The sequence below is a fragment of the Hetaerina americana genome, unplaced genomic scaffold (assembly GCF_022747635.1).
Source record: "Hetaerina americana unplaced genomic scaffold, ioHetAmer1.1.p SCAF_5, whole genome shotgun sequence".
Taxonomy (NCBI): Eukaryota; Metazoa; Arthropoda; class Insecta; order Odonata; family Calopterygidae; genus Hetaerina; species Hetaerina americana.
This window is the reverse complement of record NW_027287095.1, coordinates 26,771,893-26,798,944: the sequence shown is the minus strand read 5'-3', so window position 1 is coordinate 26,798,944 and position 27,052 is coordinate 26,771,893. Positions and strand designations below refer to the sequence as shown.

The following is a 27,052-nucleotide window of genomic DNA, read 5'->3' as shown; positions in this document are numbered from 1 at the left end:
CACTGACTCAATGTTGCACAACATTGTGTAAAGGACCCCACTTTGGATGGGATTCAAAAAATACTGAAATATATCACACAAAATGCAAGATTCATTGTTGCAGGCATCCCGGATGCTAGAAATGCATCCCAGATGCAGCTCGGGTGGCAAAGAGTCCTGATGAAAAATCCCAGTGAGTGTAGCCTTTATAATTGGATCGACTCTGCTCATCTGGGAAATAAATTAGTCATGCCGCTGAATTATTACTAAGGAATTAAGAAAACTATACAATTAAACTGCAATGAGCTACACCACACCAGTATGTATGCACGGAAGACTTCACAATTATTTCAAAGTTTATCCTTTATGCTATATGACCAGCTATCACATTAGTTAAAATCTATGAATAAGGTTTTTAACAAAAAATGAAATATTTCCAAATACGATGCGTTAACTTTGGAAGTTCTTATCGATGTACAGTTAACTCACAATTATCTCCGCTCCTCTTCCTAGCACCTCGAAATTTTCATAAATTTACAAACCTGAAAATAATGAAATATTTTAATACTTTGTTAAAAATACAAGCTTGCAATATGTGGACCTCCTCGATTTTGTTTAATTTTGCGAAATGAAAAGTTGTCAATGGTCTATAATATTTTATAATATATTTTTACTATCCATACTTTCTCATGATTGCTTTCATCAGGCCTGATAAGTCCATATTTTCCTTTATGATTTTCAAATACATAGCTTTTATATGCAACAAATAAGTCATATACATCATGCTGCATCATATATGCTGCATCATTTTCTTGTATCTAGTGGAATCTGTATCAGCGATATTTTGTCCATATTCGTCATTTTCCTGGTATACATTTTTGATTGGTTTATTTTTTAGAGGAAAATACTTTTGGTTATTCACTTAATGCTATTTGTGTGTTCTTCTGAAATTATAATTCCTCCCTAATAAAAAAGGCTGAAGAATGGAAAAAATGTACCTCTTCTCTAACAGTCTTCTCAGCCATTCTCCTCTTCTTCTCTCCCATTCTCTCTTTATCTCTTGCCGCTCAAAAATGACGTTAGTGCATATTTCCCATCCTAATAAATGCACCACACTAATAATTTAGCTCACTGAGATTCAGCTGGCTTTTATGGGAGGTGACTGACAGCTCAGGCCATTTGCGCCATTAGGGATGGACAGGAAATGATGAAGGGTGGAGAGCAACCTGGTGTCGGAATTAGATTGCTCTTAAGGAAAGGCGCCAAGGGGTCCGCAGCCAAGCGTACAATCCGATGGACAGCGCCCTTATTTAAAGTGCCCTCCACAAAGCACCTCAATTAGAGATCGGGACATCTCTAAAAAAAATCTGTCATCACCGGGAGTCGAATCGGGATTCTGGAGCCTTTAGGGTGGGAAGTCAGTACTTTTGCCACCACACCAAACCATTCTCTTTCATATTTAATATGTCTGGATCAGACTATAACTAAACCAATTATGAAAATATTTTTAAAAAATACTGCAAACAAGGTATTCGTGCTATTCTATGGAGATTCTAGTCCCCAGTTTTTTCAATTTCCACCCACACAGTTGGTCATCACCATATCTGCGCTGTGGGATGGGACTGTGTTGTTTTACGAAGTTAAACCCCGCGCTCTTTTTCAACGGAGTTTCGAAAGTCAATTTATAATGTGCCGCGCGATAGGGACATTAGCGACTGTTGATTAAATTATTGTTATTGTTTACGTTTTTGAATTTGAACTCCTTGACCATATACATGCTTTCGTATAGGTTGTCACTACCATTCCTAATAGCGTAATTCCTTATTGGTAATTTCTCCACTGGTTACTGGTACTTTACCCTAGTGGCTGAAGACTAAAATGCCGTTCGTCCCGGGCACCGCTGAATTGCCCACTTTGGAGGTGGAATTATCAATCTCGTGCAGGTGATTCAGCTGCTGATTTTTTTTAGGGAAAGTGGTATTTTATCTCGTGGCAAAGAGGAAGTAAATGTTTATTTATTTGTTGTATCAGGTCTTTACGAGGGAAGGATGTTCTTTCAAAATCGGACCCAATTGTTGTTGTTTATTGCAATCCTTTTGGTGAAAAAAGATGGGTTGAGTTTGGCCGAACCGAAGCTGTTCAAAACGCGCATGATCCCGACTTCATGAAGAAAATTGTCATGACGTACCAGTTTGAAGTGCAACAACCTCTCTTGTTTAAAGTATTTGATGTAGATTCATCCAGTAGCAGCCTTGAAGACCATGACTTCTTAGGTGAAGCCAGTTGTTCATTAGCCCAGGTAAAATTAAAATTCCAAGAGAATACTGATAATGCTTCATAAATGAATAATATGTATGATTTACTTTTAGTTTGTTCTGTCCCACTTTAATGAATCTGTTTTCACAGTTTACAGAGCGCTTTAATTGAAAGATAAAAATATATGTTCCCTAGGCATTAAAAGTGAGATTAAATTGAAAATGCTGTGAGCGATATGCTCACTTTAAAATGAGAAGGTTGTTGCCTAAATTACGTAGCCCCAAGTACTGTAACTGATTTCTCTAGCTTGTGCAGCTAACATATTTTGAGAACTCATTTTCTCAAAAGCTGTCATAAATTTAACTAGCGTAGAGTTGAATTTAAGATATCTGTTGGTTGATTTTATTTAAAAGTTAAGTGAACCGATTTGCTACACCAGTACATATTGGTATGCTGATGAAGGTACATGAAAGTCTTTGAGAGTTTTGGATTTTTATGCCAAATATCGCATTTTGTTTAAGATTATATCATGTGGGAAACTGCAGCTTGGCTTGAAAAAACATGAGAGTGACGCTGAAGGATGTGGATATATCGTTCTTAGCACAGAAGAACTTTCCCAGGTGACCGATATAGTTGTGCTCCAGTTTCAAGGGAGTAATTTGGACAAGAAAAAATTTCTCGGAAAATCAGATCCATGCCTTGTTTTCATGAAGGTAATTAGGTAACATACAGTGGATTTTCTTTTGTGCCAAGTGAAAATTTTGCCTATCCATGCATTGAATTAATTATACCTGCAAGTATTTTGTGTTTATGTTGGATAAATGTGGCATAATGTATTTGGGGTGTTGCTAGTTGTAGTAGTAATTAGGGGAGGTGATCCAAGGCAAGCCCATAAGTGGTAGATATGATTTTCAGGGAATGGGGGAAGTGTGGAGAGGAACCCACCATCAGCGCAAGTCTACTCCTAATGAAATGTGCCAAGGGGACCATCAGGGGTGTTGTTAGCTATACTGTTTGTAGTACATATGATACTCATGACAGAAGAAAGTGAGCGTTGCTTTAAATTAGGCTCACTTTATACTAACTTCAAAATTTATTTTTGGATGTAATAATCATGATCATATGAAACATGAATAAATTTACTAATTATTCAACAAAAATGTCTTCTTTGTCATGCATCGATTTGTAAAAATAACTTACGATTCAAGTCAGCAATATTAGTATTCCATACCTTGATTGGTAGTGCAAGTTCATGCAAGGAGGCAAAACAACAACTTGCTCATGACTTCTTATCCTGTTTCAACAAGTGACAAATTAAGTCTGTGCAATGGATATGTTCAATTATAAATTTGCCCAGTGTGTAGTTAAAACCATTTATTTATTCATGATTATTGGTGAAATATATTATTCCCTTGCAAGGGTTTCGTGGGATGACGACCGCTGAAGCCTTGCCTCCCCCGCTGCCTGGCACGACACATGGCCGAATCGGCCAAGCCCCGTGGTTGCCAGGACTCAAAATTTCTGTATAGTCCATAGGGAATAACAGCAGCAGCAGGAGAGAAGATGAAAGAGAAGAAGACTAAATTAGTTAGAATAGGAATGTGGAATGTTAGGACAATGGTGAGGACAGGGAAATTGGAGAATGATAAGGGAGAGATGGAAAGGGGAAATATCGATACTTTAGGTCTATGCGAGGTGAGATGGAAAGATAGCGGGGATTACTGGAGTGATAAGCATAGAATAATGTACAGCGGTGGGGATGAGAGCCAACGAGGGGTTGCCATTGTATTAAATGAAGAGATAGGGAGAAGCGTAGTCAACATAGAGCAGGTAACGGATAGAATACTACTAGTAGAGATAAAAGCAGAACCGACAAACTTGGTTATTATTCAGGTATACATGCCACCGAGCACCCATAAGGAAGAAGAGGTCGATAGGATATACGATCAGTTAGAGGACATAATCGCGTGTGTTCCTGCTGGGAAACATTTGATAGTGATGGGGGATTGGAATGCGACGGTAGGCGAAGGAAGAGATGGTAACGAGGTCGGGGACTACGGTTTAGGCACAAGGAATGACCGCGGGGAGAAAGCAGTGGAGTTCTGCAGGAGACAGGGGTTAGTCATCACCAGCACTTGGTTAAGACACCACAGAAGACGCAGGTATACATGGAAAATGCCAGGTGACTCACAAAGGTATCACCTAGATTATATCCTGGTTAGACACAGGTTTAGGAACAGCGTGATAAAGTCGCACAGCTTCCCGGGAGCGGATGCGGACTCTGACCACAATTTAGTGGTTATGAAATGTAGCGTGCGTTTCAAAAAGATAAGGCAGGGGTGGCGAGTCAGAAAATGGAATGTAGAAGCATTAAATGGTTTGAAAAGGAAGGAATACAAACAGGCAGTAGAGGAAATCATGGAGGATGGTAAAGAGCTAAGTACTATCGAAGAAAAATGGGAAAGTATTAAGAAAGGGTTGTCTAAAGCCGCAAAAGACACTATTGGAACCGTTAACACTAAAAGGACTAGGAAACCATGGATCACGGATAAGATGATTACAAAGATGGATGAGCGGCGAAAATGGAAGAGTGTAAATACAGAATAAGGAAAAATGAAGTACAAAGAATTAAACAATAAATTGAGGTGGGCAACAAAGCAAAAGAAGCATGGTGGAAGACGCAGTGCGAGGATATGGAAAGTCTGCAGAGGAAGGGTGAAATCGGTGTGCTGTGCAGCAAAGTTAAATCTTATCGGGAAGTAAGAAAGGAAGATCAACGATAGCAGTTAGAGATAAGGCGGGTAAGGTAATAGTTGAAGCAGGGAAGATCCAAGAGAGATGGAAGGAATATATAGAAGAACTGTATAGTAAAGAGCTTGGACCAACAAAGACATTGAAAAGGAACATGACGTAGAGGAAGACAGATTAGGTCCAGGCATACCGGACATAGAGATAGAAAGGGCATTAAGGGAGATGAAACTAAATAAGGCCGTGGGGGTGGATAACATTCCCGCAGAACTTTTAAAAGGCTTAGGAAAATGTGGGAGGAAGAGGCTATATGGGCTGATCCGTAGTATTTATGAGGAAGGAATCTGGCCGGAAGACTTTGTGAGATCAGTTTTAGTTCCTATTCCGAAAAAGGTAAAGGCCACATCATGTGAGGACTACAGGACGATAAGTTTGATATCCCACGCAGCTAAAGATGTTCTCAGGATGATAAACAAAAGGATAGAGAGTAGGGCAAATGATTACTTAGGGGATGATCAGTTTGGGTTTAGGAAGGGGAGAGGTACGCGTGATGCCATTGCAGTAATGAGATTATTAATCGAGAGGAATATAGAACACAACCAGGAGGTATTTGCCTGTTTCGTAGATTTCGAAAAAGCATTTGATAGAGTGAATTGGGAAAAACTAATGAGTATTCTGCAGAAAATAGGAATAGATTGGAGGGAAAGGAGGTTAATCCGCAACCTGTACATGTCTCAGACTGCTCAGGTACGAGTGGGGAACGGGGAGTCCGGTTGGGCAGTGTTAGGAAGAGGTGTAAGGCAGGGTTGCCCATTATCACCGTTGCTGTTCAACCTGTATGCAGAGGAAATGATTAAAGAGGCATGGGAAGAACTGGAGGTAGGAATGAAGGTGGGCGAGGAATTCGTGAAATCTGTTAGGTTTGCTGATGACCAAGCTTTAGTTTGCCAGTCAGCCTAGGGGCCGCAAGCATTGCTTAGTGAATTGGAAATTCAGTGCGACAGGTATGGGATGAGAATCAATATAAATAAAACAAAGATTATGCGATTTTCTAGAAAGAAAAAGGCTAAGCTTAACATTAAAATAGGAGGGCAAAAACTAGAGCAGGTAGAACAGTTTACGTATCTCGGTAGTGTTTTGGACCAACACGGTCAAGGTAGTAAAGACGTAAGGAGAAGAATTGCGCTAGGCAAAGAGGCTTTCACAAGGAGGAGGGAGTTAATGACGGGGACGCTGAGTAAGGATGTTAAGAAAAGACTCGTAAAAACTTTGATATGGAGCGTAGCTATGTACTGCGCGGAAACGTGGTAATTGAAGCAGGAGGATAGACGTAGACTGGAGGCTTTTGAAATGTGGGTATGGAGAAGAATGGAGAAGGTGAAATGGACAGAGAAGAAAACAAACAAGGAAGTGCTTGGTATGGTGGGTGAGGAGAGGGGTTTGTTGGGAGCAATCCTATGGAGGCAGGAAAAGTGGCTGAAGGGGGTATTGATCGGCAGCGGGTTGCTGAAGACTGTAATTGAGGGGGGAATGTTAGGCAAACGAAAAAAGGGAAGGAACAGGATAGGGATGTTGGACGCGATGAAGGAAGGAAGAAAGTACTCAGAGCTGAAGAGGGACCTGATGTAGAGTAGGATGTTGTGGTTTGCTAGGGGCCACAAATTATTTAATTATTAATTACGCCCATCCAAAAACCTACCTTAACCGGTAGATTACCTAATAATATTGGTGAAATATGGCTCAGGTTTGCAGAAAGACTGTACAGTTAGCAAATTGAATTAATACATGTCTCATTAAATTTGCAAGTATCTCTTGTTATTATATCTGATGTGTTTTCTATTTAAAAAGTCAATTTGCATGGCTTCTAAAATGATGTCAATGTTCCCAAATAAACTAAATGTGTTCTCGTTTAATGAAGTTAACTAGAATTAGATTCACATGTCCTTCTGGTCATTGGGGGTTTTAAAATAATTGTGAATCAGTTGATGTCCATGATCAAGGGAATGGCACATGACCATCACTTTCTTTGCAGGACAATGCAAGCCGTTCCAAGTCCTGACAAGGAGGATGTTTGCCTTCATATTGAAACTATTCCACCTTAAGTGGGTTTTGCCACATCCAATTTTCTGAGTAAGAAACCATGCATTTCTGAATTTTGATTTGCAATTTTAAGTAAAAATTAATTTTTCACACAAGTCTGAGAGGTCTGGGGTGACATATGAAGGAGTATTATGGATTTAGTCTTTAAAATCATGGTAGAACCTTGCTTATTTGTCCCTTACTTGACATGTCCCTGCTTCAACCAGTTGCTTGGCAATGATTACATAATGCATTGAGGCCCTGTATATTACGCATTAAGCATCTTGTTGAATTTGTGTGACTGATTGTGGTTCACATGCGCCTACTTTCTTTATCATTGCGTGTACATAATCCTCTCTCATTCTTCATTATTGTTATATATTTGTTTCATAGTTAAATAGTAAATTTTCTTGTGTTAACCAATAAGGGCTGTATCAACTCTCCTCCTTATGGGCTACATTATCAGATAAGGGAGGCTGACATCCTGGCTAACATAGACCAATTAATTGAGGTTCTAATATACTGCTAATAGCATTAGATTTTATAAAACATGGTTTTGGTCCCCAAAAGAAATATTCATTTGTAGTTATGGGTGCCATTGAGTGCTCAGAGAAATTTTATAAAATTGTAACATCCATACCTAAGGTAGAATCAAAACCTGTAATTTTTGGGTGGGTGTATTTCTTAGCTGATGCCCTAAATTTTTCTTGCTCCGTATAATTCTTTAAGGGTGTTATCGTGAATGCAATCACTTCGTAATGCCATAAATTTGGCATAAATTAGGTCTGTTCTAAAGGTTCCCGAACTTTTTGAATATCGTACCTCCAGTTGAATATTTTTTGATACTTTGAAGCATTGTATCCACCAAAACTTCCCGAATAAATGTCTTCAACCACTTTGTTGATATCTTGTTTTGTTGATTGATCACGGCCATTTCTGTGAAGGAGTGTGGTGAACAATTGGATCCACGCTCTTAGGTTCGAAGGAGTAGCATTGTTCTGTGAAAATTTGCCACCATTTCAGAGAGAGAGAAAAATTCGACGGAGAAGCTTATGAGAATTCCAGAACTGTTTCAAAAAGTGGAAACTCCATTGGGATAAGTTAATTTGTACATTGAGGAGGAGACTCCTTTGAAGGGGACCTTGACCAATAATTTGCAAGTGAAGTATTTTTTTGTAATAAAAAACTTTGGGAGCCTTTTAAACAGACCTCGTGATGGGGATTATGTCATTTCAAACCTTATACTTTTGGCTTAACTTTATGGAAACTTTCCATATTGGAGATAAATGATATTTAACACTTGTGACTTCCACTTTACTTTTATACTCTTTAAGAATTATAGTGGTAATCACTAGCTAAATGTCATTTCTCTCCAATTAAGCCATTCATTCCTAGTATTATAGAATCTATGATATGTTCTTTTACAGGCAATGGAGTCTGGTGATTTCAATGTTGTTCATAGAACTGAAGTTATAAAGGGAACCGTTGACCCTTATTGGCAAAAGTTCTGCATTCCTGTCCGAAATCTCTGCAATGGTGATTTTGAACGAACTATTAAGGCAAGTTTATTGAGAACAATATTACTTATGTTGGTAGAAATATGCACCCGAAATAAATATGGATTTACACAACTCGAACTTTGTATTTAAAGAACCTTTAAATTAATTGTTCAAATTAGTACATGCCTTAAGGCAAATTGTTTTAGATAGAAACATAATAAAAGAGAAAATTGTAGAGAAGATCCAAAAAGGAAGACCAAGAGGTAAGTACAGCAGGCAATCTATGAATGACACCAAACTTAAAAGTCATCAGGGGGTGAAGGAATGAACATTGATTAGATAAAAATAGTGGGATACAGCAGATCAATCTTAAGATATAAATACTGATGATGGGCCTTCAAAGAAGAGGTTTGGTAAATTTTTCTGTTTCCAATTATAATATAGGAGTTTTGAGGTTTTTTGACTTGTTGCATTTCACATCATGTTAGTCTTCTTTGGTTCATTTTTACCCAATTATCATATCCTGTATTCACAATCCGGTCATTTGTACACCATGAATACTAAAATTCTAACTGTTCTCATATATTCTTTGAGTGTGCTTCCATACTAATCCCTTTCACTTGGATGTGCCTTTAATAAAAAAGCATGACTATTTTTCACAGGTCAGTGGGGTTATTTGGACTTGATTCATTTCAAAGCATGATGTTTTGTGGGCACTCTTTGTGTTTATCAGTTGCAGATAGTTATAATTAATTTTGATGTATATGGTGCACAAATGTTATTTGTAATGTGTGGCACGTCCTAACATCTTCAGTTGACAATGTCATGGCATAACCAAATCTGGGCCATACATATTAAATAAATTTGTGAAATACAATGTAGTTGACTTGATTTAAATTGAAAAAAATTCTTCCAAATAATGCTAGACGTTGTGAATTGTATAATACTTACTTCCCTGTGGGTGTATATGCTGTTTACACATATGGTACTCAGTGTAGTTTGAGATTCATGGGGCAGGTCAAGGTGCTAATGGTATCACTTGTATTTAAGTGTGACTGATGCATTTTGACTTTTTTTATTTGTTCACTGTTGTCTTAGGATGGACGCACTGATCTTTTCACTAACCTAAGTGTTTCTGTAGGGAAATACAGTATTTGTTACAGTTAACCTTCAGAAGAGTGGGCATTATTATTCATTTTCTAATGTTAAAAAGGATTTGGAAAGAAAGGGAGAGGCCCATCCAAAATTACAGCAGAATTTGCAAAATTGAAGCTCAATGATGGTTTTTCTCTTGTAATATAACTTAAGTACCCTTGAAAAGTAGAGCTAAACAGGATACAAAGCAGGTATAATTTGTGTTATAAACACATTATATGCAAGGAGTAATAGAGGTTCCTATGGAAGGGATGTGCAATTATAGTTTCCATGCCTTTTAAATTGGCACAGATCGTGATTAATTCTCACTATTGACCCCTCTTTACATGACACCATGTTGGACACTGGTATTTGCTTTGTCGAGGAAATAATTACTAGTGGTGCTACGACAGATACAGGTGTTTTCTCACTTGAATTTGCAATATTATAAATAAATTTAATTTCTTTCATAAATGAAATTATTTCATAGTAGCAGAAAAATAATAAATTCCAGTGCATCTCTCCTCTTCCACTTCCTAAGCATCGTTGCAGCAATTTTAGAACTGGTGCCATGATGGACACTGGCTCACTCTTTCGTAATAGCTACCAACACTGTCACTGTGAGACAATTGTGTTGAATGAGTCAAGGTAATTTCATGGATATAATTATTTTATCATAAAAATTGAGTGGAATTAAAGTGTGTCATCCCTGCCCAATTCTTGTGCTATGGCAGACACTAGTCTTGGCTAAGTAATATGTTTGTTATTATCAATAATTAAATTTTCCAAAGAGCGTGACTCTGGAATAGTTCCCAAGTAATACACATTGAAAGCTTGTTTTGGCCTATGGAGAATTTTTTGAGAAAACTAATAGCAGACAACCTGTTATAATGAATAGTTTCAGGAGTAACTTCGTGGGAATTGCGCAGCCATGTATATCAGGCAAACCGGTAGGAAAGAAAGTAAAACCCAAAGCCGTACACTTAACCCAAAGCCGTACACTTAAGTGTACGGCTTTGGGTTTTACTTTCTTTCCATGCACTCGGCCGTAGTACGTTCTTTATCTATTTATTTAACCGGTAGGAAGTTCAACGAAAGGATTAAAGAACATAAACATTGCTTCAGGAGTGTCGAATCTTCTTCTTTGTTTGCCAAACATCCACTCGACAACTAACATATTAGTGATTTCACCCCTCTGCTTCTCCACTTTGAATGAAAAGGGGCCAGGCTAGACATTCTTGAACATTGGGAAATTCTTAAGAACTGTGGGGAAAACCCATTATTGAATGACATTATGTTTTCCTCTCACTTCCCTCTCCTCGGGGTAGCAAAACGTATAAGTGTTCGGAAGAGGCCCCTTTCTCCTCCCACGTCGAGCCACTCTGCCATTTCCCTACTTCCCCCACCCTTACTTTGTCCCTAACTTCCCGATCGGCAGTCATGGGCGTGTTCTACCCCTCCCTTTACACCCAACCCATCCCTCTCCCAATCTCTAAGCCACCCCCACAGCCATATATGTATACATACATGTGTGCATATAACTTCTTTGCCTGAAGACACTGCACCACAGTGGAACCTAGGTCGCAATAAAGCTTATTTTTCATGTGGAGTTTAAAAGTTTTGTTTGAACATTATTCAGCAGTCAACCTGTTAAATAACTCGTTGTCAAATAGCCTGCCATGTTAATTTGCATAGTGTAATAATGGACTATTATAATAGTCCATTATTACACCATGATTTTCTGCCCAAATATGGTGTGATACATTTTTTTTCAAATTCATTTGGTTTGAACCAGAACTCTTTCTAGTTAATTTTTGGTATCGTGGATTCAAATAACAAGGTTTTACCATATACCCAAGGCTTCAGACCACACGTGTCATAAGAGTCACGAAAAACGCTGGCTACAAGAGAACTTTTCAAATGGTTTGTTCATGAATTTATGATTGAGTTATAATTATTTTTGGTTGCATGATTTCCATATTTATCTAATATAACTACCTAAAAATCAGTTCTAGTTGTCTCTGATTTAAGATTCAGTTATGTCTCTGATGTAGGATTCAGTTATTCCAGTTGAGGTTTTCAATTCTTTTCTTTCATTGGACAGTATATTGGAATGCTTCATTTCATTGTCAGGTGGTTTGTTATGACTGGAATAGCAATGGAAATAATATTATTATTGGAGAATTTGAAACAACATTAAAAGAATTGAGTCAAGGGCCTGGCAGTGACACTGTCTATCAACTAATTAACAAGAAAAAGCAGGTGAGTATTTCAATGCATGTAATATTCTTTTTCATAAATTTGAAACTACTTGTTAGATCATTATGATTTAATCTGAATTTTTATTATAAACCATTAAACATGGCAGATAAAATAAACGTAATAGTATCTGGTGTAACTTTGTGGACATTCTTCTTTTGAGTTTTCTTAATTGTGTTCTATGTGATATCAGTTTGCATATGAGTTAAAAATGTTTAAAAAATATTTGTTTTATAATTCAAAGGGTTTGTGATGGAACCCACAGCATTCAATTTTACACATTTTGAGTCAGTGGCATCCATGGAATGACTTTAGTTAAGATTATCATCCACCAGATTTTATGCTTGAATATAGTTTCATTTCATCTTTCACGGTATTTTGTTGACTATCATGTAGAAGGTTGTGAAATAGATAGGAAATCATTGATTCTTATGGTGTCTGTAGCAATGTAACCTACTTTCTAACATACGAAGCAGCTTTAGACGAGACCATTCTACGAGGGTCATCCGGAAAGTAGTACCCGTTCGTGCCGCATGAAGTGCTGACGACGCGAGTAGCCGCTGGACGAGGTCAGATAGCTTCAGTGGCTTGTCTGCCTTCTCTGAGCCAAGTTGCGTGACGCTAGCATTGCCTGTGTTGTTTCTGTGATTGTTTACAATGTTTAAAAAAATTGAGAACGCCGCCAGTTGTGAAGTGAGGGCAGTGATTAAATTCCTCAATGCAAGAAACGTTCGCCCATGTGATATTCATCGCCAATTAAAGGAGGTGTATGGAGACAATGTAATGGACGAGTCGTCTGTTCGGCGGTGGTGTCGCAACTTCAACATGGGGAGGGGGAACACACACGACGATGAGCGTTCGGGGAGACCGTCTGTCATTACAGACCAACTGGTGAGCTCAGTTGACGAATTCGTGAGGAACGATCGGCGCGTCACAATTGATGACATCTGTGAGCATTTTCCCAATGTTTCTCGAACAATTGTTCATGAAATTGTTAAACACCATCTGCATTATGCAAAAATTTGTGCAAGATGGGTCCCTCGCGTATCTCAATGAGCTGGCGGCGAAGGACTATGCAGCAGGAATACAGAAACTTGTCACACGTTATGACAAATGCCTTAATTTGCTTGGAGATTATGTTGAGAAGTAGTTTAAAGTATCCTCTTTCAAATAAAATTTTTTATGTTTGTTAATATTTACTTTTGTGTCTTTATTTCACGAACGGGTACTACTTTCCGGATGACCCTCGTATAACTCACCATCTTGTAATGACAGAGAAGCTAGACTAGACTTCAGTTTCCTGATATATTCTTTTGGTGGAGATTTGTGTCTGAGACTTGACAAGCATTCATGACTCAGTTCTCCGATTGGCGACTAGGGCATTCTGACATGGGCCTACTTGGATTCTGTACTCTGAGATTGGTAAGCCTCTGTTGGAAGCTTGTAGGAAAATACTTGCTGTATCCTGCTCTACTTCAAATCAAACATTGACAGCCAAGAAATTCACATCTTCTTTGAGGGAGGGATTGGCCGGCCAAATGACGAGACATATCTGACTTGAAATGTATTTATTTCCAATAACTACCCTTAGTGCAACCCTTCTCATGGCCTCCCAGCTGTGTCCCTTTTGTAGCCACTCAGCATCAGCCCTCAGTCTACCTCGTCATTTTCTTTTATTGTTTAACTGAGAAGGTGAAAGACCCTCTTATCAGTGGCCCCCCGGTCATCTTAGATGAATCACTGTTCATGTGAGTCCTACCACTTCTCACTTGTACCCACTCTCAAACTTACATGCATACCAACTCAGCATTCAAAGAGGCCTGATTGACTCAGCGACAATATAACAGTATATGATGCATGCTACACCCTAATGGGTGACTAAATTTGTGGAATTTCGTCCAAAAAACTTTACCCTTGCCCAGTGGAGGATTGTGTTGTCAATTATGGTTGGGAATAAGTTGGGAGAAATAAAATGCAAGGTGTTATCATGGATGACCTCCATTAGAACTTGTCACAAAGAAGTCACAATTGTCGAACAAAGGATTGGGCACTGACCAGGCTGATAAATCGATGACCCTGGGGTTATTTAGTGGCTGATGATATTTTTAAGAATGACAGAGGTTATTAAATATTTGCATGGTTAAGTTTAATAAGATGTTCACCCTGCTCATTCTAGATATGCATGTGTAAAAGATGATTAAGTAAATATGTTGGTGTATGTATACAAATATATAGATTTATTTATGTACATTTAGTTATGCAGGTTAATGTGTATTGCAATTTTGTTTTAATCAATTATGTACGTTCAAATGTATTTTTTCAGGCATGGGAATAAATTTATAGTCGTGCACAGTACCAAATGACAACTGCTGTCTTTGAACCAAATAAAACCACAATTACTGCAATTACTTCCTAGAGTTAAAACATGCTTAGTGACTCCTGTCTATAAATAAATAAGGGGTCATTAGGTTTTAAAGAAATTCACGCATGAATACCTTTAGTTTTTAAAGAAAATATTTACAATTTGCTTTCAATGAATTTTCTTCGAAATTAGATTTATATGGGTTACAAAGTTCATGGTTGGCCTCACAGAGTTGGTACCAAGATGTTATAGTAGGGGTAGAGTTACCTTGAAGAGCTGCTGGTAAATAGGTGAAATATATTTTATTATAGACAAGTTCATTCAAATGAAGTCTTGAAATAACAGGAGTAGAATCTTGATTTGGCCCTAAGTTTCATTTATACATTAGTTTTCTAGTGGTCTCAAGTAGATATCTACATATAAACAATCCTTGGTGATGTCCTGTTTATTAGGACATGTGTATGTACAAGAAAGTACATTGAGTTTTTCTTAGTGAAGATTTTATCCCCAAATGGAGTACAAAACAATTTTTATGAAGATTAATAACCATATCAATGAGAATTTAGCATGTAGCGATTTTTAGGTGTGCATGTTAAATGAATCTTTTTCTAATTTTCTAACCTTAATTACATATACCTTTCTTTTTTTATGAATTTTGCAATTTCTTTTTCATTATTATTTTTGTCAATGTCTCTCCATATTGGTACATTATTAATAGGCAACTGAGTCCACTGAAAACATTTTGTGAGGAAGTACTTAAATTTGAGAGATACATAGAAATGATGAGCTATTGTCTTGAAATCAAATTTGACCATACCCCACGTAATTGAATCAAGTTAACTGATAGTTTCTGGCGTAACTTTATGGAACCGATTCATTATAAATAAATGAATGGACTAACTTTGTAGTTCCACACGAACGATTTATTCTATTTATTCAAACTGCCCTCCCCTCCGGCACGCAAACCCATCCTGACTTTACCCCTCCCAAACCTTCCTGATTATCTCCACCCCACCCCCGCCCTGGCTGTATATATAAGAAGGGCTGCAAATGTAGAGAGCTCACTTGATGATGAAGTTTTACTTCAAAACCCGGGTCGTGTGAATAAATCGTTCGTGTGGAACTACAAAGTTAGTCCTTTCATTTATTTATTTAGAATCAAGTTAAGTCCACCTTAGTAGTAGTATTTAGGGGAGGCAACCAACAGCTAAGGTCATTTGCACCATTAGGGATGGAGAGATGAAGGGTGGAGAAAAACCTGGCGTGGGCATTAGCCTACTCTTAAAGAAAGGTGCCAAGTGGTCTGCAGCTCAACATCCAATCCAGTGGATGGTGTACTCTCTCAAAGTGCCCTCCACAAAGGACCTCAAGTAGGGATTGGGATACCACTGAAATTGAAAGCACTGTATAATGGCTTACAAACTAAAACAAAAATGTTGATTATATATCAACTCTTCATATAAACTATGCCACTAATAAATGTTAAGCATATATTGTTACTTATTATGCAGGTTTCTTCAATGGCTTTTCTTACCGCTCACTCTTGTAGTTATTTATTTTTAAATTCAGGATGCAAAGCCTTTTAGTAGCCTAAATTCATCAGTGGGCCCTTAGTATAAATTAGAATACAGATACAAAATATATGCTGCCTTAATGGAGCTTTTAATTGGCCATTCTCATGCTGCTGGAAGGAGTTAGAAGCCACAAAAGGTTTGATGTTATGCAGTGTTGATTTGTACCATGAGCATATTTTGTTCTGGGATCTTTCTCATAAAGTGAAACACTTGAGTAGTGAAACAATCTTTACCATATATTATAATAAAAAATTTGTTAACATTAATCATCTACAAGGTTTATTCAAAGAACTTTATGTATACATTGTTTAGGATCATGGATCATCTTCCTCTTTTCTTCTGTCTTGGTTTAAACCAACCTGGGATGGGAAATGGGACTCAGTGAAAACCTGGGAAGGGAAATTTGTTAGAACAAAAAAAAGAATCGAAATAATTAGGTCCTTTTTTATGATACATACCAAATTCTGTTTTACTAGAATTCTATTTGAAAAATTTGGTTTTGCCGATGCTTCAAAATTATTTAAAATGCAACTCAGCATTATCATTAAATAAATTTCTTGCACACGTACAAAGATGCCGTATTAGGCTGACACATGATATGCATGTTACGAGGCGACAGTTTTCAATACTTTCCCGTGACCTTTACATCATATTTAGGCTGTTCTTGTGGATTTTACACTTCTTCAAGGTTAATAGGGTTTCTGAATGGTAAACAAGCGAGGGTTTAATTTTCAAATTGCTGCTTCAATTGGCACAAAATACCTTCATGACACAGTCTTTGATTGACTTGTGCCGAGGCAGTGTTCTCCTCTGCTGTTGTGTGTACATAATAGGTTCACTTTGGCATCTTCTTCCAAAAGAGACCTGTCTTGCCACAATTAAAAACCTGTTGTGGTAGGCAACCCTCAGAATGAGCTCCTTGAAGTCACCAATGAAGTTATTTGCTGCCATTGATTTGAAGCTTGCTGCTTTATCATGCCTCACAATTCCCTGCATCCTTGTTCTTCTCTTAAACTATATAAATCACAAACAGCGTCCTCACCTTACAAATGATATTCTTGTAAATAGTGTCACATTGCAATTGCTTATTGTTTGTTCATATTAGAAGCTATCTTTCAACTTCTTTGACAATAGGTAACTCCTACATAGATATTCTTGCCACTCCCTTAGAGGCGTATATATTTTAATTTTGTCCTTGCAATTATATGTGCATACCATATCAGCCATGCTCACACTTAGTTCTTACTTTTCAATGATTTTACTTAACATTTCTCTTGTTATTTTTATCCCCTTATGGCTATCTTCTCAGAGATTTTTCTTTGGGGACATTTTTAAAACTATGCACACAAAAATGACAAATGATATGGCTAAACAAAGAGCACAAAGGTAAAAAACCAAAGTTAGGAATAATGTGTGATCACCAGTGACACTAACATACTAGCAGAATGATTTCCGGCCAAAAACTGAAGCAGCAGGCATGTAATCATTCCAGGGGTTCCCTCTCCTCATCACTTGTTATGCAGAAATTTGCTCATGAAATGAGTCATTTTTGGTCAAAAATTTTACTTGTACTGTGAATTACTCACTTTGTGAGGCTTTTGCTAAGCAAGGTTTCACTGTACTTTTAATGGGTGTATTCTGTAAAATACCTTATTTTTAAATGGGACTGTTGAGCTATTGGGAAAGGAGATATGGGAAGTAAAAAATTGGCCTAAAAATATTCAACAACATCGAAGCATTATTAATTCAAAGTTCCAAAATGACACGGGACCCAGGGTCTAACAGTGACATTGAGAGAATGGGATAAAACTTTGTGGCAGGTTGTGAAATGACAGAGGTAGGGATCGTAAAAGCTCAATCTAACATTTCATTTTCAATTTTTGTGTACAGTAAAGGCTGTAAAAAACCAACTAATTAAGACATTATTCTGCCTAAGACAGTTTTGTTCCTGATACTTTCTAATAAAAGTAACTCAGCCAAACGTGCTGCTTATTTGCAGGCTGCTTATCACATTAATGCTATTTGTTTCTATCCATGTTTTGATGTGCACCACTCTTTACATTTAGGAAACACACTGAGGTTAATGTATACCTGTATCTGTGATCTTCAAAGAAAACAGAAAGTGTAAAAAATAAAGGCATCTAAGTCAGATCTTAATCAAATAGTCCAATCAGGCAGGGTCTTATAACCTTTTCATAATGGACTAGTCTCAAGGCAAAGACAACAGAATTCCCTATTATGTAAGAAAAAGATGCATTTAGCTGGTGAAAGATGGTCCTGTAAGTTATAAAACTCTACAATGGTTTGGTCTTCAGGAAAATCTACTAATAATGTGGCTCCATTAATTTTAGAGATGGTAATGCTGGAATGTAATTACCTTTTGCAAAAATTTTATTTTTTCAATATTGACAGTATTTAAAAACATTGTAAAGCAGGTTGTCCATTCATCAATACCAATGATATTAATTAATGTAGGCCTATGATAATGAGAAAGTTAAGGAAGTCAAGGCATTTCAAGAATCTCAGTAGTTTTCCCTATGATTTTTCAGTTAACAATGAAGTGAGGATGATGGATTCAAGGAATACTTGGATATTTTTACCACCTCATAATTTAACTTGCTAGGTAAATGAGGAAGGGGCAGAAATAGTATAAGGATGTTGGATTGAATGGGAGGAAGGAAGTATACAAAGATGAAAAAGGGCTTGTTGTAGAGTCGGATGTTGGTTTTGTTTTGCTAGGATGGACGAAATATTTATTTGGTAGTCATGTCCATCCAAAATCAACCTTAGCTGGTAGATAACCTATTATGGTAATTCAACTTTTTGTGGCTCACGCATAAAGGTAGAAAGTAAAATTATTAGGGAATGAAGCATTATGCTCAAATTTTTAAGTTTGGAATTAATGAATAAAACTTGAATAAAAAGAAGCAAAAGTGTACCATAAGATATTTTTATGCAGTATCTGTTGTTTATAATCTATTGGCATGTACACATTATTTCAGAAACAGGTTGCTAGTTCGGGAAGATTGCATTGCAAATTTCATGATCCAGTTTAAAAAGAATATAAGGGTAGGCAGCAGAGTCAAATTTTTTCGCTGTGGAAAACGACTAGGTCCTCCATAAGGAGGCAAAAAAAAATATTTTGAAGTTCTTCATATTAACCAGTGGTTATAAAAGTTTGCAGCATTAGTATCAAAAGGTCAATGATCAATGTTACTTGAACTGAATGAATCCGTCAGATTTCAAAATGAAACAGAGAACAAAATGAAGGTGCTTAATGATAAGCACTGCACTGCATCTGCATGATTTGAAGTTTTCGCTGATGTCAAATGAAGTCCTGGCCAGACAAGAGCATGATGACAAAGCTTAAAAGACCCTTGTATTGTATTTATCAGTCATTTCATTCAAGATTGTCATTAGTGGGTTGGGTGTGTGTACAAATCTTTCTTTCATAGAGATAGATTTTAATATACTGAAAGATTTATTTACTTCAGTAAAATGCACTTAAACACTCTTGAAGTAACTGCCTAAAAACTACATTATAATTAAAAAATTCCTTTGAATTTTTTTTACTTTTCCAGTTATTTTCAGTGTTTATATTCCCTAGACTGTTTATCTTTTTCATTTTCTGATTCCTTCTTACAATTTGAAATCAACCTGCTTGCATGAAGTTTTCTCTATTCTTGAATGTGTCTATGTTTTGTATTGAATTGTTTCTGCATAAAATTACTTATTAGCTAATTTATTATATTCTTATAGCTGAAAAAGAAAGATTCGTACAGGAACTCTGGAATTGTTTCCTTAACGTACCTTGACATACAGAAGCCATATTCATTCTTGGATTACATCAAAGGGGGAACTCAAATCAATTGTTCATTTGCTATAGACTTTACAGGTAATCATGCATCTATTAATAATAGCACAATATTACATGTATAACTTCTTTAAAAGTTTGTTTGGTATGAAAATTAAGTAAATGTGACATTTCATTCAGCTATTTAAAATGTCCTTGTTGCTTTATACAGGTTCAAATGGTAAGCCAACATCCAGTCATTCACTGCATTTCCTCAGCTCAATGCCAAATTCATATGAAATAGCCATCCAATCTGTAGGAAACATAATCAAGGATTATGACAGTGACCAGTTGTTTCCTGTCCTTGGCTTTGGAGCTAGTATCCCTCCTCAAAAAGTTGTTTCACAAGAATTTTTCGTAAACCTAACCCAAGATGACCCCTACTGTAAAGGAATAGAAGGTACGAGCTCGGTTAAATTCATTCTCTCTTTATTAACTTTTCTTGATAGTGGTGTGTGTTTTTTATTGTATCCATTTTAAATAGATTTGAGCTGCATGATATTTGTCAGTATAGATAAAGTCACCTTAGTTTATGTAATAACATTCGTGTCATTTTTAGTACTTTCTAACTTAATTAATTTTTAACTTAACATTCAGTTCTTTTAAGAATCATTCATGATAATCTGAAGCATATTTTAAGGTAAACAATCTTTAAGAAGACCTAATAGTTAAATATATTTAATTCATTCTGAGAATGTGTTATGAAAAAAACTCAAAATGTCACATGAAGTTTTTAAGTGCTTGGTATTAATTTAGAGAAGTCCTTATATATATGTAACATACCTGTACGAAAATAAGGTAACTGAAATTTGACAGCTTCGGTTGGGAAAGGGGGATTAGCTAAGTGTAACATAAAATTGGTTATTTTAGTGTTAATTTTCTAAATGAGCTATATTTTCATTTCTTCACAGGTGTTTTAACTGCTTACCGTAATTGTTTAAGGCAAGTAAAACTGTCTGGCCCTTCTGACTTTGCACCTGTCATAAACCATGTGGCAAACTTTGCCATGGCATGTAGGGATGGAACTAACTATTTCATACTTTTGCTAATGACTGATGGATACATCTCAGATATGCGGAAAACCAAGCAGGTAAATTTATTATGTACACTTTAATATTATCACGATTCATCAGTCCTTAAGTTAATTTGATGGCCTCTTTCGCTCATTCTCAAATACCAGGTGCACAATTAAGAAATGTGGTTTTATTTCTGAAAAAAATAAAAATTTGGAAAAATGGGAAAAAAGCTTTATTCAAAGTATGCTCCATTGCTGGCTAGACATTTTTCCCATCTTTCGGACAATTTGTGGATACTACGTCAGTAAAAATATTTCCCTTTTGCCGTGAAAAATTCATGGAGCTATTTTTTCACATCTTCGTTCAAACCAAAGGGCTTCTCAGAAATTGCAAGACCCATTGATACAAACAAGTGGTAATTGGAAGGAGCCGATTCTGGTGATTATGCCGCATGGGGTATAACTCTTCATCATAACTTTTCATCCCATATTTCAATATGATACAACAGCAATTTCCTTTTCTATTGTTCGAGCAAAATTTCACGTGTGTTTTTGCATCGCCATTTGCCTGTCGTTCAACTCATGTGGTATCAATTTGCCATTCTTCTGAATCTTTCTCATTCCTTGTAGGTGATTGGAAATAACTTTCTGACTAACGCCCAATGGCAAGTAGCTTTTGTGTTTGTAAATCATCTTCATCCAACAACATCATTGTGTACAACATTGAATTCACAAATTTTGAAATGCGCAAACCATCACTCACAGGTATCTTGCAATGGAGAATGTTCACCATAAACTTCTATAAGTAATTACTACGATTCAGCAGTAGTTTTCTTCAAATGAAAATAAAAAATTAATGCTGTCCGCGAATGCTATATGTTTGATATAAATTTCAACATGTTGAACCCAGCGACACAACACTAAGGCACTTTTTCAATTTATCACTCATGTGGGTCTGACATTGTTGATGGCACAACAAAATGGTATGAGTGTCAAATCTTTATCCTACAAACTGCATTGGTGCACCATCTGTTGTCTGCAATCTGCATTTTGTACGAGTACACCTGGTATGCTTGCCTTTTGATGCCTTTTTCCCCTTTATCCTCTCTACAATTATCTTATCATTTTTCATAAATTTATAAGACTGAATATATTTTTTGCAATTTACCGGTAATAATTGCCATCTGTTTTCTTACCAAGATTCAACAATTTTTTTACGTTTTTAAGATTTATTTATTCCAATTTACTCTTGTATATCATGAAATCATTCCTATGCTTTAGTTTTTATTTATTTCTGTTTTTGATATCCTTTAGGCCATTGTTTCTGCTTCTGTTTTACCAATGTCAATAATCATTGTTGGTGTGGGACCTGCTTACTTTGGTTCAATGAAAGAGTTAGATTCTGATGAAACTCTTCTGAAAGCTCCTGACGGCAGCAGAGCTGCTCGAGATATTGTTCAATTTGTCACACTACGCGATTTCATGACACCTGATTTGGATTATCATACGGCTATGGCTAAATTGGCCAAAGAAGTGCTTGCAGAAATACCATCTCAGTTTCTTAGCTACATGAGGTTCAATAAAATTGTTCCTCCTCCTGGTGCTGGGAACACCCTGCCTGCTGAATTGCCCCTTGATCCAGAGTTTTTATGAATCAAAATTTTTTCAGGAATGTGGTTGTAAGAAATTGTGCATTTATTGTGAGATGTGGAAACGCGTTTGAATTCAAAATACAAGTTCACTGCCAGAACAATTTGTTTATGAAATCCATATCTCGCCGTCTATGGCTTCATTGCTGTAGATAACTTTCAGTTTAAATACATATAAAGATAAAATTTGGTACTTTCCTGGCATATGCTGTTCATGAAGTTTTTTTTAGTTTTGTATCATATGAGGTGCAAAAATTTCAGTGACCATGAACCTCAATTCCCTAGGAATAATGCCAGAATTGACCACCAAAGCATTGGCAACTGATCACTTGACCTGGTAGAAGACATACCTACAAATGCAGGAACCCCAAGTCCATTATTTTCAAATATTTAACATAACAGAAAATTAAAATTGTACCCATTCAGCTCGAAGTTTTCATATCAAAGTCGATTGTATGACCATCAGAAAACTAGCATTTGCTTGCACAATGTAAAATATTGGTATAATATCCTGGGTATAACTTATAGTATGCTCCTGCTAACTCTATGCTAATGATAGCTTTCTTCATTCCCGCCAACCATATTTTCTTTTTCTGTTTATTCTCTCTTTGAAGGTAGCTTCTAATCAGTTCACCTTAGGGAAGTCATATCTATGAAATGAAACTATACTTTTTTGGCATTTGAAACTGTGGAAAATGTAAAACAACGTGTTGACTTGAATGAAAGGATGGAATTATGACTTTCTGCTGATAAAATCACTGTAAAATGTGTACCCTTGTTGGAGCATGTATGAATTATACTGTGTGTTTAATTTAAGTTTACTGGTTATCTCAAATAATTAGCTTTATGCTCGACTTGACCAGTGATCCCCATCAGTCTAATTCACTTGTGGTTTTAATTGGACTGTGTATGGGTGCCAAGAATGGGTCACACCTTATGATCACACCTCAGGGTCATGCTAGGCATGATGTTGGTAATTTCTAATTCATTTGAATTTCATCAGCTCTCTTTGTGAATAGGACCAAATTTGCCATACTCTGTTGAAAAACCCAATGGGTGAAAAGTGAACTTTACATCATACAAATGTTTTGCTTCCTTAAAATCATCACTTTAGCATCTATTTAAGTCATATTTGGGTCAATCAAAGTTGGAAGATGATTACTTGAGGCCTTCAGTAAAATTAAATTTGAACTTGGTGAAGAGAGACTGGAAGATAGTCATTGACTAACTTGGGGCGCCCGTACATATATGTATTTTATAACTGTTTCTTAAAATTCAAACTCCTCTAGAATAGCAGGTTTTGTTATTTATATTAATACGCAATTACTTCCATTTGTAATGGTTACCACCAGATGCCCTGTGCAATATATTTTTGTTTTCATGGTTTTAATATATTTTTACATGCATTCTATTGTTAACTTTTGATCACTTGTAGAAGTGTCAAACTTAAAATTTTATACAATACTCTACTGTAACAAATTGATGTGCATTTATTTTTAATTTTATAGATATATTTTTATCATCATGTAATATGTGCTTATTGTAATATTTGGTTTTTATTGTGTGTTGTTAGATTTGTGCAAGATGTTGACTAGATGGCCATTGGTTACTTAATTTCACCTGCGTTTCAATTATGGACAGCTCTTTTATGAGTTTAAAAATTTTATAGCCACAATTTCCAATTTTTAATTTTCTTAATTTAAGCATAAAGCAATGAAATCTTCATTTAGAGCCATTCATACTGAAGAACATGAAACAATATGAGCTCATGTATTATTTAAATAAGCTTAATGGAAAAAATTCCAAGCATGAAACAAATAATGTTAGACTACTAAATTTGACGTTAAATTCAGTGCATACCCCTTTTTTGAAAAAATTATTTAAATACATTAATTATTACAACTGATGAGGAAATGTTGAGAGCTAGAGCATTAAATATACCCTTAATCGTATTGATTCTCATAAAAGAAAATACCTCTGCGAAAATACCAGCAGGACTCCACAGAGACCAATTCAAAGTTAAACATCACATACAAGTATGAAGTAATCTATGTTGAATTTGACAAAGTAAGTCTGAAAAATATAGCTAACCAAAATAGTGTCAACACTATGTACATAAGACATTTTTGTTGTGGACAAGACTGATATTTTTCCATCAATAAATTGTTTCAAGATTTCATAATTTTTTTATGTTTGCCATGTAGCATACATCAGGCAATTTAGTATTTTGTATTACCTTACAAGACTGTTTTTTATAGTTCTAAAAATTTACAATAATTTTTGTTTATATTTTCCCTCAATGTATACTTTTTATTTGTCCCTCATATAAATTTCAGTATCTACAGTACATATTAGAGGTCACCCTACATGAGTTTTTCTGGGTCCTTTTTTCTGATCCATTGACATGCAAGGGCTTTCCTTAAAGTAACTTATGTTTTGAAATAAAATAGGACCCTAGTGACAAGACATAGTTTTACTACATACACTTGATAGGCACATTCTTAAACTATTTTTCTACGTAGACACCCTTCAAATTGGGGAATTTATCACAACAACACAGAAGCTTTTCAATTCCATTTCTGAAGAAATAATCTGCTTACATTTTAGCCACTTGTTTACACCAACAAACAAATCTGCCAAAGCGCTGTGTTTCAAGTCGTCTTCATTGCCAGAAAGGGATCCTTTAATGTAAATTGGTGATTTCACGCATTTTTTAATTGAATTTCACCATCAGTTCATCTGCCACAGGCTAGGCCGGCCAGCCAAATCATGAATATTTGTGCTGCCATTTAAACTGAATGCACCACTGCTTCACTCTGCCTTCAGTCATTATTCTGTCTCCATACATTTCACAAAGTTGCCTATGAAATCCAATCGGCTTGTGGTGTTTTGCCAGTAAAAACCTAATCACAGATCTGACTTCAAAACTTGCGGGAATTTCTATTGCAGTGCGCATTTTAACAGTTCACAGTGAGCAAAGTAGAAGAACCATAGTATGCGAACCATCATAGCAAGATGGATACTGAGTGTAGGGACGTTTGGACACCAATATAGTGGTCCTAGCCCTGCCAACTGTCATGCCAGGGCAAAACGTAAGTTACTTTCTGGACCGCCATCTTATAAACCATAAACACAGTAATCAACCTGAAGGTCGGTTTGGTAGGTGATGGGAGAGTTCACCCAGTGCTAAGCCCGACGGCATGTGAAATTCACACATCAGGGTAGGGGGGCCAGTTCCTTTCCCTGTGCCGGTTATGGTTTCCCAGGAAGATCTGATACCCAAAAAATCACATAGCTAGGGTGGAGCTGCTGGTGCCCAGAGTGCCTTGCCCGGGAATTGAGCCATCATATATATTAGTCAAAAACATTTATGACTATTTTTCTATAATTATTTTGTCTCACTTCCAGTTGTCATTACCAGTATCTTCATTTTCAAAAACCACCGCAGGAGTCACTCCCTTTAGAGGTGAACACAGCATATTTTTGTGTAATGCAGCCTTTGATTTCTTTGAAACCAAATGCATGGCTATGGTCCCAGTAACGAAAATAAGTTCACACCTACCTCCCAAAGTTTTAGTCAAATAATAGATCTGATTGTACTTTAAATCATAGTAGACAAAGCCTTGTTTAAGTTTAAGCTGTTGTTTATTTTTGTCAATGGAATTCTAAAAAAGTTTGTTTGTGTTTTGGTTTTGCATATTATTTTTCTATTGTTAGTTTATTTGTGATGTTTAAAACATGCATATTTCAAGCACTCTTATAACATCTTGCTCTGAGAAGAAAAAATAAAATGTTGCAATTCATTTTGATGATTTTTTTTAATGTTGCTCCTAAAATGTCTTGTTCCCATTCAGAGGGGCTGATTTCCTTTGCAATTTGAAGACAGTGTGATGATAGACTCATTGCGTACTAAGTATGTTATGGATATGAACAATTTCCTGTTGTGGCATGATATTTTTCAAAGTGATGCCAACAACTTCCAGGGAACAATGCTAATGTTCATAAATTCCCCTAATGTTTGATGAAACCCATTTTTGTATTGACAGATCCTTTGACTCGTATTAAATTAGCACTTCTTCAATTATGATTATAAACCCTCCATACTATTCCCTTTTGGGATTGATATTTTAAAAATTATTAATTTTACATTTTCATAATGAATGCCTTACCATATTAATGAACGAATATGAACTTACATTGTGTTATTTTTCCAAAAGTAAAACAAAGATAAAACTGGTGACTTCCAAAACGTATAGATTTCATGTTCCAACTGGTTTTGACTGCTAAGCCATCAACATGTACATGTATGCGGAGATTTGGCCAGTCTTTATACCGGCAGCGAGAACAGCAGTTCAGAAGCGCTTACGTACTGTCTCAGTCTATCTGATGATGGTCTAGTGGCTTCAGTCATCGAATTAATAACTCTTGGGAGTCAAAATTGTTTCAATTTCACCTCTCTCCCTCGTCCCATGAATTTAACCTTTCATGGTAGAAGTGCTTGAATGTTCTAAATCTCCAAAGCTGTGCTGGAGGGAGCTCTCTTAATTAGGTAATCCTGCAGTGTCTTTTCCTCAGTGAATCAGCATTATTGTTACCCGTTGGAGTGGTCTATAAAGTGATGATGTCCGTAAACTACTATGGAAGA

At 36.4% G+C, this 27,052-nt stretch overlaps 1 protein-coding gene across 1 annotated transcript; it reads left to right on the top strand.

The window, feature by feature from the left end:
* The first annotated feature begins 1,857 nt into the window (after positions 1–1,857).
* On the top strand, positions 1,858–26,057 carry LOC139693570 (copine-8-like). Its single transcript, XM_071591778.1, has 9 exons — positions 1,858–1,922; positions 2,011–2,278; positions 2,757–2,948; positions 8,490–8,703; positions 11,800–11,957; positions 19,650–19,785; positions 19,916–20,143; positions 20,655–20,833; positions 25,816–26,057. Exons 1-9 carry the CDS (start codon positions 1,858–1,860, stop codon positions 25,990–25,992), a joined length of 1,617 nt encoding a protein of 538 aa, XP_071447879.1. The 3' UTR covers positions 25,993–26,057.
* Positions 26,058–27,052: the final 995 nt, after the last annotated feature.